Source organism: Manis pentadactyla, chromosome 14, assembly GCF_030020395.1.
Source record: "Manis pentadactyla isolate mManPen7 chromosome 14, mManPen7.hap1, whole genome shotgun sequence".
In the NCBI taxonomy this organism is placed as follows: domain Eukaryota; kingdom Metazoa; phylum Chordata; class Mammalia; order Pholidota; family Manidae; genus Manis; species Manis pentadactyla.
The window spans coordinates 37,213,544-37,228,308 of NC_080032.1; the positions used below are offsets into that span (position 1 = coordinate 37,213,544).

The window sequence follows — 14,765 nt, forward strand, 5'->3', positions numbered from 1 at the left end:
ATTTCTTGAGAAACACGATTTACCGAAACTGACAGGAGTTAAGAAAAACCAAATAATCCTGTGCCTGTAAAATAATGGAATCTGTAATGAAAAACCACTCAACAAAGAAAAAATCTAGGCCTAAATGGTTTCACCAGCAAATTCTAGCACACATTAATATTAGATATGCAAATTTTGATTAACACTGTGAACGAAGTCTCTAATTCACTATATTAACAGAATAAAGGAGATGTCAGAATCATCTCAAGAAAAAAAACAACCTGATAAAACTCATTCACGATAAAAACTCAGCAAATGGGAAAAATATGCTCTCAGCCTGATCAAAGATACCTACAGAAAATTCACAGTCAACATACTTAGAGAATTACCAACAAATTCCCTGTGAGGTAGGGGGAAGAAGAGAGGATATTATCTTTTCTATGTGGTACCATCCTGGATGTCCTAACCAGTTCAGAAAAAGTAAGATTAAATATACAACCATCATAAAAGGAGAAATAAGACTGCCATTATTCTCCAATTATGATGGCATATGTTTATAATACTCTGAACAAATTGTTGGAGTAAGTTTAACAGGTTGTTGAGTACAATTTCAACACAAGACCAAATTTCTGATGCTTACAGTTGGAAAATAATAAATTTAAAAGACAGTATCAGAAAATAACATACACCATATAATAAAACTTTTGAAAATGTGTAAGACCTATTTAAAAACTGTAAAACAAATTAGAGATCACACACACCTATGTAAATGGAAGGATATGCCATGTTCACAAACACAAGAGTCAATATTTTAACGATGTTAATTTTCTCCAAATTAATCTACAGACTGAATGCCCAATCAAAAGCCTGAGAAAGTGTCTTTTTTTTCGTGTTACTTAACAACCTAGTTCTAAAATTTATACCAAAAAGCAAAGGTCCATGAACAGCCAAGAGAAGATTAAGGAACAGGGTGGGGATGGGAGAGGGACTTGCTTTACGATATCTTAATTATCTTAAAAACTCTATGAAGTCAACACACAAAAGTAAGACCTCTATGGAATAGAGTTCAGAAACAGACTCATCTATGGACAGCTGACTTACTGAAAAACAAGTAGAGCTGTAGGAAAAGGATGGTCTTTCCAACAAATGGTGCATGAACAGTTATATATATATATATATATATATATGCATATGCAAAACACCAAGACAGTAAGAACATAAACCCACAACTGATTAACAAAAGAATTCACACCACACTCAAAAATGAATTCCAGGCAGACTGTAAAACTTAGTACAAAAAACAAATATTCTGGAAAATAATACAAAACACTATTTTCACACCTCAGGTTAGGAAATGATTTTTAAAAATTGGCACAAAAAGCCACTGGCACTTGGAAGATTGAAAAGTTAAGACTACATTAAAATAATTCCTAGGTGGTCTGCAAAACAAATAATGAAGGGCTTATATAAAGAACTCCTTATAAAAGGGAAAAAGAGACAGAAAAACAAACTAGAACCAAACTTTATACAAAGGGGCTTTCCAAACAGCCAACCTCATTAGTAACCTGGAAAGGGCAAAGTAAACACAATGATAAACCATTATTCAGTCACCAGAGAGGCAAATTAAAAGACTGACAAAGGCTGTTTAGGATCTGGGAGTAACAAGAATCTTCACATTCTACCAGCAATCCTGCTTTATTAGGTAAAGACCTACAAAAAGATGTATAAGCCCCAAGAGAGATGTGAAAAGAATATTCCTATAGCCTTATATATAATATCTTCAAACTGCAAACAATGCAAATATCCACCAACAACAGAATGGGTGTGTAGGTTTTAGAAAGACACACACATAAGGGAATACCACATATCAGTAAAACTTACAGCTGCATGTCAACATCCTGGATGAATTTCACAAAAACTAAGCAAAAGAAGCTAGAGACAAAAAATACATTGATTCTATTTATACTGTTCAAAGAATAAGCACAATGAAAAAATATGTTTAGAGAGAAAGTGTTAAAACCAGGGATAAAGGAATTACTGTAAATGCTCAGAGTGATTACCTCCTGGAGGGGAAAGCGCTGGGAGGGGCGGGGGGAGTAAGGAAGCTTCTGGAGTATTGGCACTGTTCTCTGTACCTGGGTTGTGGTTAGAAAGTTGCTTGTTTTGTGCTAATTCACTAAGGTGTGTGCTTTTGTGTTCTTCTCTGGGTTATATTTCACAAAAAAAGGTTTAAAAGAATAATCAAAAACATGACATTTCTTTATTGCTCTCTGCCTCAATCTCCTATGGTCTCAACTGCAGGCTGCTCTTGAGCTCTACGTTTTCCCTTTTCTCCTCCTACCTCAACTGAGGATTATGGGCAGCATGGGAGATGTCTGACAAAACCCACATAAAGCAGCAGCAATTCCAGCAAGAGGAAGTGAATTCTGGGAATTGGCTGCAGATAATGTGAATGTACTCCACTAATGAACTGTACACACTTAAAAATGGTTACTATGAAATGAACGGTCTAATGTCACAACTATCAAAATTGGAAAAAGAAGAACAAATGAGGCCTAAGGTCAGCAGAAGGAGGGACATAATAAAGATCAGAGAAGAAATAAATAAAATTGAGAAGAATAAAACAATAGCAAAAATCAATGAAACCAAGAGCTGGTTCTTCGAGAAAATAAACAAAATAGATAAGCCTCTAGCCAGACTTATTAAGAGGAAAAGAGAGTCAACACAAATCAACAGTATCAGAAATGAGAAAGGAAAAATCACAACAGATCCCGCAGAAATACAAAGAATTATTAGAGACTACTATGAAAACCTATATGCTAACAAGCTGGGAAACCTAGGAGAAATGGACAACTTCCTAGAAAAATACAACCTTCCAAGACTGACCCAAAAAGAAACAGAAAATCTAAACAGACCAATTACCAGCAACGAAATCGAAGCGGTAATCAAAAAACTACCAAAGAACAAAACCCCCGGGCCAGATGGATTTACCTCGGAATTTTATCAGACATACAGGGAAGACATAATACCCATTCTCCTTAAAGTTTTCCAAGAAATAGAAGAGGAGGGGATACTCCCAAACTCATTCTATGAAGCTAACATCACCCTAATACCAAAACCAGGCAAAGACACCACCAAAAAAGAAAACTATAGACCAATATCCCTGATGAACGTAGACGCAAAAATACTCAACAAAATTTTAGCAAACCGAATTCAAAAATACATCAAAACCATCGTACACCATGACCAAGTGGGATTCATCCCAGGGATGCAAGGATGGCACAACATTCGAAAGTCCATCAATATCATCCACCACATCAACAAAAAGAAAGACAAAAACCACATGATCATCTCCATAGATGCTGAAAAAGCATTTGACAAAGTTCAACATCCATTCATGATAAAAACTCTCAGCAAAATGGGAATAGAGGGCAAGTACCTCAACATAATAAAGGCCATCTATGAAAAACCCACAGCCAACATTATATTGAACAGTGAGAAGCTGAAAGCATTTCCTCTGAGATCGGGAACTAGACAGGGATGCCCACTCTCCCCACTGTTATTTAACATTGTACTAGAGGTCCTAGCCACGGCAATCAGACAAAACAAAAAAATACAAGGAATCCAGATTGGCAAAGAAGAAGTCAAACTGTCACTATTTGCAGATGACATGATACTGTACATAAAAAACCCTAAAGACTCCACCCCAGAACTACTAGAACTGATATCAGAATACAGCAAAGTTGCAGGATACAAAATCAACACACAGAAATCTGTGGCTTTCCTATATACCAACAATGAACCAACAGAAAGAGAAATCAGGAAAACAACACCATTCACAATTGCATCAAAAAAAATAAAATACCTAGGAATAAACCTAACCAAAGAAGTGAAAGACTTATATTCTGAAAACTACAAGTCACTCTTAAAAGAAATTAAAGGGGACACTAACAGATAGAAACGCATCCCATGCTCATGGCTAGGAAGAATTAATATCGTCAAAATGGCCATCCTGCCCAAAGCAATATACAGATTTGATGCAATCCCTATGAAACTACCAGCAACATTCTTCAATGAACTGGATCAAATAATTCAAAAATTCATATGGAACCACCAAAGACCCCGAATAGCCAAAGCAATCCTGAGAAAGAAGAATAAAGTAGGGGGGATCTCACTCCCCAACTTCAAGCTCTATTATAAAGCCATAGTAATCAAGACAATTTGGTACTGGCACAAGAACAGAGCCACAGACCAATGGAACAGACTAGACAATCCAGACATTAACTCAGACATATATGGTCAATTAATATTTGATAAAGGAGCCATGGACATACAATGGCGAAATGACAGTCTCTTCAACAGATGGTGCTGGCAAAACTGGACAGCTACATGTAGGAGAATGAAACTGGACCATTGTCTAACCCCATATACAAAAGTAAACTCAAAATGGATCAAAGACCTGAATGTAAGTCATGAAACCATTAAACTCTTGGAAGAAAACATAGGCACAAACCTCTTAGACATAAACATGAGTGACCTCTTCTTGAACATATCTCCCCGGGCAAGGAAAACAACAGCAAAAATGAACAAGTGGGACTATATTAAGCTGAAAAGCTTCTGTACAGCAAAAGACACCATCAATAGAACAAAAAGAAACCCTACAGTATGGGAGAATATCTTTGAAAATGACACATCTGATAAAGGCTTGACATCCAGAATATATAAAGAGCTCACACGCCTCAACAAACAAAAAACAAATAACCCAATTAAAAAATGGGCAAAGGAACTGAACAGACGGTTCTCCAAAAAAGAAATACAGATGGCCAACAGACACATGAAAAGATGCTCCACATCGCTAATTATCAGAGAAATGCAAATTAAAACTACAATGAGGTATCACCTCACACCAGTAAGGATGGCTGCCATCCAAAAGACAAACAACAACAAATGTTGGCGAGGCTGTGGAGAAAGGGGAACCCTCCTACACTGCTGGTGGGAATGTAAACTTGTTCAACCATTGTGGAAAGCAGTATGGAGGTACATCAAAATGCTCAAAACAGACTTACCATTTGACCCAGGAATTGCACTCCTAGGAATTTACCCTAAGAATGCAGCAATCAAGTATGAGAAAGATCAGTGCACCCCTATGTTTATCGCAGCACTATTTACAATAGCCAAGAATTGGAAGCAACCTAAATGTCCATCGATAGATGAATGGATAAAGAAGATGTGGTACATATACACAATGGAATACTACTCAGCCATAAGAAAAGGGCAAATCCAACCATTTGCAGCAACATGGATGGAGCTGGAGGGTATTTTGCTCAGTGAAACAAGCCAAGCAGAGAAAGAGAAATACCAAATGATTTCACTCATCTGTGGAATACAAGAACAAAGGAAAAACTGAAGGAACAAAACAGCAGCAGAATCACAGAACTCAAGAATGGACTAACAGGTACCAAAGGGAAAGGGACTGGGGAGGATGGGTGGGTAGGGAGGGATAAGGGGGGGAGAAGTAGGGGGGTATTAAGATTAGCATCCATAGGGGTTGTGGGAGAAAGGGGAGGGCTGTACAACACAGAGAAGGCAAGTAGTGATTCTACAACATTTTGCTATGCTGATGGACAGTGACTGTAAAGGGGTTTATAGGGGGGACCTGGTATAGGGGAGAGCCTAGTAAACAAAGTATTCGTAAGTATTCGTCATGTAAGTGTAGATTAATGATTAAAAAAAAAAAATGCAGTTCCTATGTGGTGACCTCTAATGAGTTCTACACAATGATATAAAGGACATATAAAAGTGTAGGCAAAGGGTCTGTTTGTGTTTATACAGAGGATCAAAGCCTAATTTGGCTACCCCGAAAATGAACTAAGAAACGATATGAAAGAGAACTTCCAACATCAGCACTCTCGGGAAGACTCATGCCAGAAGATGATCATCAAAAAACCCCAACAAAGATCCACGCACTGCTACAGCTGTAGATGCACTCATCCCACCAGCTCCTGGACTTGCCATGGGAATGAAGGAGATATCTAAGCTGGCCTGTGCATACAGTAAAACAACAAATTTGACTGGATCTATACTGTTGGAACTCAACCAAGAATTAGGAGAAGTGCAAATTGTAGCGCTCCAAAATCTTACAACTACAGACTATTTACTGTTAAAAGAACATATGGGATGTGAACAGTGCCCAGGAATGGGTTGTTTTAATTTGTCTGATTTTTCTCAAACTATTCAAATTCAGTTAGATAATAACCATCATATCATTGATAAGTTTTCACAAATGCCTAGGGTGCCTAACTGGTTTTCTTGGTTTCACTGGAGATGGCTGGTAATTACAGGTATGCTTTGGTTATGTAACTATACTCCTATTATGTTAATGTGTGTGCGCAATTTAAGTAGTAGCTTAAAATCTATACATGCTGAAGTTACTCTACAAGAAGATATGTCAAAGAAATAATCAATCTTCCTATGTTTTCTCCCACCTGCTACTTCTATAGCTTTTCTTCTTCCTTCCTAATTACAACGAATTCTTAAATAGAATTCGTGCCTCATATCAAATTTACCGAGTATCATAACTCCTCCAAGTGGTAAAGATACCTCAAGACAAATGCTGGGCATAGAAGCCACAGGGCATAAATATGCAAAGAAATAAAAAGCTAACCATTTCAAACAATAAGGCTTCTCTCTCACTTACCAACTTAACATTTCCCTGTATGGCCCCGGAAGATGACTGGTTAGCCAGAGACGGGTAAGATTCCTCAAGGGAGGAACAACCTAAGACAGGCACAGTCGCAGGGGGGTCATCAGGTGAGAAATTGGGGATCAACAGAGGTGAGGCTTAGAACCTCACCCTCCCTGTTCTGAGAGAAATCTTCTGCATATGTGGATGTTTTATTGCCCTTGTCTAGCTTGGATTAACACATAGTCTACGGGCACACACCTGATCATCTACATTTGCTCTCTTACAACACTAAACTATGTTTTCTACCTTTATGTTGTATCTACCTACCACTTCAGCATTTTATTAAAAATAATAAAGAGAGAAATGTGGTATCCACATATAAATCAAGTATAAAAATCAAATGTGTATTCATATTTGAACTGTTTATAGTTCATAATGCATGAGCAAAACTAAAAGTTTCTGTGATGACTGCCCTTGTACTGTTCACCATGTAACTTAGTCACTATGTAAGAATTTATTCTCCATGTAAGAACTTGTTCGTTATGCTTCAGAAGATTGGAGACTGATGAAAATTAGGCTTGGGGTGGATTAATGATTCTGCATTGAGCATTGACTCCCCTATACAGAATTTTATTGTTGTTAACAACCATTTGATCAATAAATATGAGAGATGCCCTAACAACAACAACCAAGAAAAAGTACACACTTCCAATTGTAAAATAAATAAGCAACCGGGATGTAATGTATAGCATAAGGAATATAGTCAAAATATTGTAACAACTTGGTATGGTGATATCTGGTACCTAGAATTATCATGTATATAAATGTTGAATCACTGTGTTGTACACCTGAAACTAATGTAATGTAATACTGTGTGTCAACTACCCTTCAATAAAAAATAATTACCTAAAAAAAAAAAAAAAAAATGGTTACTATGGTAAATTTTATATAATATGTATTTTACCACAATAAAAAAAAAGGTGCAGTAACTCCAGATATCATGGTTTTATGGCTGTCCGGCTACCGAAAAATCAATACGATATGATGCTTTTATACTGTCTAGTCTTCTAGCCTCTTTGGTCATGGCTTAAGGACTCAAATTAAGTAAACCTCTACAAATACAAACTCAAGTAGGTAAGAACTTAAGTTTGGAAGTGGAACTTTATCTTTGGACTCACTGAGCTTTGTTCAGTTCTAAGATGTGGTACAAAAATGAAAACTCTTTAAGTCTAAAACATTCATAGAATGTCAGTAATCACACATGAAATGATCTAGAGATCTAAAGAATATCGAGCCAATTATCCTACATTCCAATATATTTATAAACTACTATAACTACACTTTTTTGCTACAATAAAACCACAATGTGGTTAAACTGTGGCATTTTACTAGGGCATTCCAATGAACCTAAATTATGCTCCCTAAAACTGACAAAGGTAAGAGATCATATTCCTGCTCTTACTGAGAAAAATTCTACAATGAAGACTTGACTGATTACTTTATGGACACAAGGCTTTTTTGTTAGACCTGTTTTCATGTAAATGGACATAAAAATCCTATTTGGCTAAGTGTCTTCCCCTTCACTAACCCATAAAAAGTCAGAAAGAGAGTTTCATTTTTGGGTAGAAAGAAGGTAAAATAAAATTAATAGGTCTAAATTAAACTAATCTAGCATGTTTTTTCAACAGTAGTGCCCCTTTATCCTCAGGGGACACATCGCAAGATCCCCAGTGGATGCCTGAAATCATGAATAGTACCAAACCTTAAATATCCTATATTTTTTCTATATATCTGTATCTATCTCTATATCTATATTTATATCTGTCTATCTATATACACATCAATGATAAGGTTTTATAAATCAGGCACAGTAAGAGAGTAATAATATTAAAATAAAAATCAATAATATACTATAATAAAAGTTATTAGGTAAATGTTTTCTAAAAACACTACTGTACTTGCACTTGTGAGGATGTGAGAGAAAATACTTGTGTGATGAGACGGATGATGTAGGCATTGTGACATAACGTTACAATGATCTACTGACCTGATAATACGTCATTCTGCTTTTGGGTCACAGATGACCGCAAGTAACTATAAAACCATGGGGAGCAAACCATGGATAAGGAGGGACTACTGGACACATATTCTCTAAAGCCTTAAAGCAAACAAGGAAGGATGTGTTCAGTACTCTAATTCCTTTCAAATATAAAAGATTTGTACAAGAACACTTAACACAAAATTTGAATTAACTTTATTTCCCCTACAGTCAACAACTTCTCTGCATTGAATTTTAAAGCAACAAAGTAAAGTAAATTCCTCATATGACAAGGTATCAGAAATCCAGATTTAGTTACACTTTATTTGTGAAAATGTTCAGCTATTTTATTGGTCTGTAAAAGAACCACCATCTGGGTCAAAAATGAATTCTATAAATCAAAGAATATTTTACACTTTGGAAAAGATAAATCAGCAGTAACATTCTCACTGAATATTATAATGACACTTTTCTTCATAAAAGGTACATACTATTCTGCACTTTTCCACCTAAAGCAGTGGTGTAAGTTATGCTTGTTTATATAAAAAAAAGTTATATCCTGTGGCAGGAAAATCCCTTTCTCTTTCACTTTTACTAAACAACTGGAGAAAACTTTCAAGTCTATATAAAGTTGCCTATAAGCTGGAAAGTGAACATGTTCAATCTCCATTTATATTTTAGTGCACTTTTTTGACAACTGTCACATTTTTAATAAAAGTAAGAAAATGCATATACCTTTGAAGAATGTTTCATCAAATGTTTAAAGGATTAAAAAAATATGGAGCAGAGGACAAAATCATTGTAATGGATGAAACATTTATACAATGAGAGAAATCCAGGCAAAGTTTACAAATCCTTTGTCATTCTGCAGTCACAGAAAATGGCCTTTGGGTACCTGTCCACCTTAAGGATCTTTTCCTTAATCTTTTGTTTGTAAACATAGTGTTAATCTCAGTACTAAAATAGCCAACCCCATCCTAGTGAGCAACATTCTGTGCAGTTGCCATGATTTCCAAAGGATATAAATTTAGCCCTTGAATGAACAATGTATGAGATCTGCTCTGTAAGTACCTAGTGAAAAAAAGACTGCTAATAGCAGCAATAATGACTCAACATAAAAAATACTTGAATCAGTTACCCAGAGGTCCATCTCTGAAACAGCAGCTTCTTAGAGCAAACAGTAAGCAACAGAAAATGTACACCTGATGAAACATTCTTTGCATTGGAGAAACATGAAAATAAATATAGTTCACGAAGTATAATTACTTTTCTAATACCTCTCTCTCAGACCTGTACTAATTTACTGGTTCAAGCTCACATCACATTTTTTCATATTGCTATTTGGGTAATTCCAATAAAATGCAGGTCTTGTAAAAGAATAAAAACATTGACAAGTATGCATGTGCCAGGGACCAAATTAGAGGGTTCTTTGGTGCAATTAGTCCAAATTCTCAGATTTGAAGGATAATATGTACCAATAAAAAAACCTGCTGTTAGACGTTTACAGCAGTGCTCTGTCTTGCTTCACATTACAAATCGAAAACAGCTGTTCTCAATAAGCCAATTTTATTTTTTAAATCAGGCATAGCCAGAAAATTTTGTACATTAACCTGGACCAGTGATGGTTCTGTACCCTCTGTTGCTGTGAAACATGACATGAGCTAAAGGCAAAGACCGGTTCTCACAAGGACAACTGCTTCAAGTTAGGAACCAGAACAGTGTATTTAAACAGTCTTCTTAGATGTTTTCTTGCCTTTCTTAAAAACTAGCTTATTTTTAATGTAGCCACGCTTCCTTTTTGTAGTCTAAAAATAAAACAGAATACATGGTATTAGTGCAGGTTTACTACAGATTAAAAAATATATATACACACACATTTCACTACATTGTCTTAATAATTAGCCCTTAGCTCTTCCTGTTTCTGGACTCCTTAAACACCCATTGATCACCAGCAACTGTTTGTGCCAAGTATGCCAAGAGATCCAAGAAGCACGGGGCCAGGCCCTTAGCTTGGTGAAGACCACCAGAGCGCATCAAACGCATACGCTCCCCGCCAGCGAGAGAGGCAAGCCCACTTCCCCTCTCAGCCACTGAATGCTTAGCTGCAGTGACTACTCACATTTCCAGGAATGACAGAATAAGGAAACAGATTAAGGAATCAGAAATGTTAATGCTGCTCCTGGTTTAGCCTCCAACAATTGGCTGTGTCAGTAATACTAATTAACTTAGTAATTTTTGGAGCCCCCATTTTCTTATTTGTGAGAGGAGGACGATTATACAATAAGCTACAAAAATGAGAGAGAAAATTACTTGGCACATTCTCCAATTGAGGTAGGAAAACAAGCACTTTAACAAACAGCAAACACCATGAAAAACACCTGTAACCTTCAATTGAAATTGAAACCTTTAATTTCACAGATTTTAAAGTAACAAATTTTTCTTAACATTTCAGGAACCTACTAAAATACTTTCAACAGATGATTTATGGTTTGAGACTCAAATTATTAGAAATATGGTAGAAATTATTGCAAAAATGTTTGCTTTGTTAGAATACTATATGACAAGTCATATAGGTACGTATGTTTGCCAATCTGACATACTGACAGATGTTGAAAAGGGCAATTATTTTTTGGAAACAAGTTAATGTACATCAAAGCAATGGGTCAACAAAAGTTTGAAAACTCAAGAGAATGACCATTCAGTTCAATTTCCACATTTAAATACAACTCTTAGAAGTTTCAGAAACTTAAGTAAATCCTTTGTGTACATTTATTAATGGTGTTCAGATTAAAGTAATTAATAATTTTTTCTAACAGGGACAACAACACAGGCAAAATAAGATCCTTCTTAAGGTTACAAAAATTAGCTACTGCTAAACTTATCACTTATTATGGCAAAAAGTAAAAATTTCAGAGGGCACAATTAAAAAAAATTCAAACCAGATCAAAGAGTTAGTTTCCTCTCCATTACCTACAGATTTCTAACATGATACCTCTTCTGTGAGATCTTATAAAATGTCCCAGTATGTAAAACTAGGCCCTCAGGGAGTTTTCCTCTATGGGCAGTGAGTAGTGCCAAAAAGTCTTTTCTGAGGCCCTGGCTAAAATTCCTACTACCTCAGCCACAGCAGCTTTGCAGTGGCAGGAGAATTCCCAGAATGACTGCTGTACTCATGCCCACCACCCTCACAACTAGCGACCAGCAACTGGGGAGGGGAGATGAAAGCAAAGGCCCTCCTCCAGGGCTTGTACAGAACAGCATGAAGCCAAGGGAACCAACAATCCAAAATCTATGTTGTCTGCTACCAGAATACATGTTTTGGGTACAAGACAGATTAATTTTTATTTATCTATCAACTTATTTATTTTGGAGAAATGATGGGAAGCCAGAAGAGGTCGGATTAAGAAAATGCCTTATCATCAGTTACCAAGTTCAACAGCCTTGTTTTAGCCCTTACCTGGGCTTAGATGATTTACAGGTTAACTGCATAGAGACTAGCAGCATTTACTTTTAACTTCTGCACTGATGTGATTCACCAGTTTCCCCTACCACATTCGTGTGAGAAACCGTATCATGTTTTTTTAAATCTGATGTAAAGACTAGTAAGTGAATTTATATGACTAACACAAGTGCCAGCTCTATGTAACACATGTAAAATATGCCCATCTAGATATGGTACTCTGTAACTGACACACAAAGTAATCGTCTAAAAAGCTTCTATTTACATATTATACAGCTAATATATTCAGCACTTTTACAGTACAAACTGAAATAACCTGGATTCCGCATATATCAGAAGTATCTTTTAAGTAATGCAAAAGGATAAGACAATTGCTTCAATCATTTAATAAAAAAACTGATCTGAGCAACGTAAACATCCTTCAAGACTTAAGACTGAACTGGTTCTACTAACAATTGTAAGGACAATACTTTAAAATACAACTTACTATTTCACGTGACAGCTCATTATTTTCCATCTGCTGCAGAGGGCAACCTATATAATAGTCATTTTTGGTAGTTTTTTACAGTAAAGAGTAGATCTATTTGACTTGTTCGTTATGCTTCAGAAGATTGGAGATTGACGAAAATTAGGCTTGGGGTGGATTAATGATTGTGCATTGAGCACTGACTCCCCTATACAGAATTTTATTGTTGTTAACAACCATTTGATCAATAAATATGAGATGCCCTCTCAAAAAAAAAAAAAAAAAAGTACACACTTCCAATTGTAAAATAAATAAGTAACCGGGATGTAATGTATTGCATAAGGAATATAGTCAAAATATTGTAACAACTTTGTATGGTGATAGCTGGTAGATAGAATTATCATGTATATAAATGTTTAATCACTGTGTTGTACACCTGAAACTAATGTAATACTGTGTGTCAACTACCCTTCAATAAAAAGAAAAAAAAGAGTAGATCTTTTTGACTTTACTGAGCAATAATGACCAATATAATACTTCATATCTTACTAAGAATTACAGAAGGACTACAACAATCTCATAATGATTACATTTAAAAATAATTATCTTAAGATAAATGATTTTTTGATTTAGGACTCAACCAACTCAAGCTTATTTTTTATTCAAGGAATAATACAGTAATATCATACTAAGAATGGAGAATGAAAATGCAATATAAATTTGTTTTCACCAAAAGATGAGGAAGCAATCACAACTGTATTACTTGAGTGGTTGGCAATTTTATTTTGACAAAAGTTCTGAAAGTGACAGCCACAGATGTACTCTACAAATAAGTCTTTCCAAGGGACTGATACAGACTAAAGCCAGAATACCTCTGGAAAATCTCAGCTTGGTTCACTGATAAATCGCTATGCTATCCAGAAAAAGGTGCTGCTTGGGATATCTGAAGTGCTCCCTTTGAAAGGAATGCCCTTAATAAGAGCTAGTTTGGTATTTACTTTGTATATAATCCATTGTCTTTACAGATCTGGCAAATGGAAATTTATTTGCAATTTTCAAACAAACCAATTCTGAGTAACCCTTTTATAGACATAACTTCACTTGGCACCCACCTTCTTTGACAAATACTTCTGTTTTGGGAAAATGTTGGTGACTCGAGGTTTGTGGTCTAGCGTCTCCCTGTTATCAGGTGCTTTCACTTTATATATCCTTACAAGCCAGTGTTCTGATGTAAAGGCTTCTTCCAAATGCTTGAATTTAATGTCTTTGTTTCCAATCTCAGCATTACGTGTTCGATCAAAACCTGGGGGTGTACGAAAATCCAGCTGCAAAAAGTGACATTGTATTGATTGTTAACCATACTGGTAAACATTCAGTATCAGAAGGTAGTAAATGCATCAAGAGTGAAACTGTGTAAAACCAGGAAAACAGAATCAGAGTAGTGTATCTTAACAGTTCATGTATATTGCTGACTAGATAGGAAGAAATCAGAAAGAGAGAAATTAAATGCATCAGAATTAGAATTTCACTGAACTTAGAGTAGATGAAGCAGCCACAGGCATGAAAGAGCCAACCCAGCAAAATGAAATTCATCAAAGCCCTTTTTATGTGTGCACAGAGAGAACCCGCAGGCCTTCTTCTCTGCCTCAGGGTCTTGCACTATTTATCCTCTCAGCTTGAAAGCTCTTCATTAGAGTCTTTTGCATGGCTGGTTCCTTTCTATCCTTTGGTTATCAACCCAAATCCCACCTCTGCAGAGAAATAGTTCCTTGAAATGGGTGGTTGAGAAGTCTTCATTTTTTAATCTTTTACTCCATAGAGTTCTTTGCTAAAGTTTTCATTTATGTTTAAAACTACCCATACCCTCCGCCAGAACGTCAGCAGTGTGGTATCTATTTTAAGCAGAGTGTGGCTTCACCTCCCCAGTGACATTTGTTACAATAAAGGCTGAAGTAAGTTGGGGCACTACATCCTGGAAGTAGGAACTACCAAAGGAAGGTAAAAAGCCAAACTGCGGGAAGATTTGTGGGGAATGAGAAGAGGAAAAAATGGGGGTACTGGAGACAATTCTAAGAAATTCTCAGACTAAGTTAATGATGACACACAAATGGAGTGAAGAGAAACCAAATCAACTCCA

The 14,765-nt window shown here is 36.1% G+C and overlaps 1 protein-coding gene across 3 annotated transcripts in view; it reads right to left on the reverse strand.

Annotated features, from left to right (window-relative positions):
* Positions 1-8,895: 8,895 nt before the first annotated feature.
* The window catches only part of STT3B (STT3 oligosaccharyltransferase complex catalytic subunit B), a 113,704-nt gene continuing 107,834 nt past the window's right edge, over positions 8,896-14,765 (reverse strand). For all 3 annotated transcript variants that reach the window (XM_036886114.2, XM_036886115.2, XM_057492201.1), the window contains 2 exons: positions 13,741-13,953; positions 8,896-10,507 (listed from right to left, as the gene is read on the reverse strand). In XM_036886114.2, the coding sequence (XP_036742009.2) occupies positions 10,427-10,507; positions 13,741-13,953 (294 nt within the window). In that variant the 3' untranslated portion in view covers positions 8,896-10,426. The remainder of the gene's footprint in view (positions 10,508-13,740; positions 13,954-14,765) is intronic.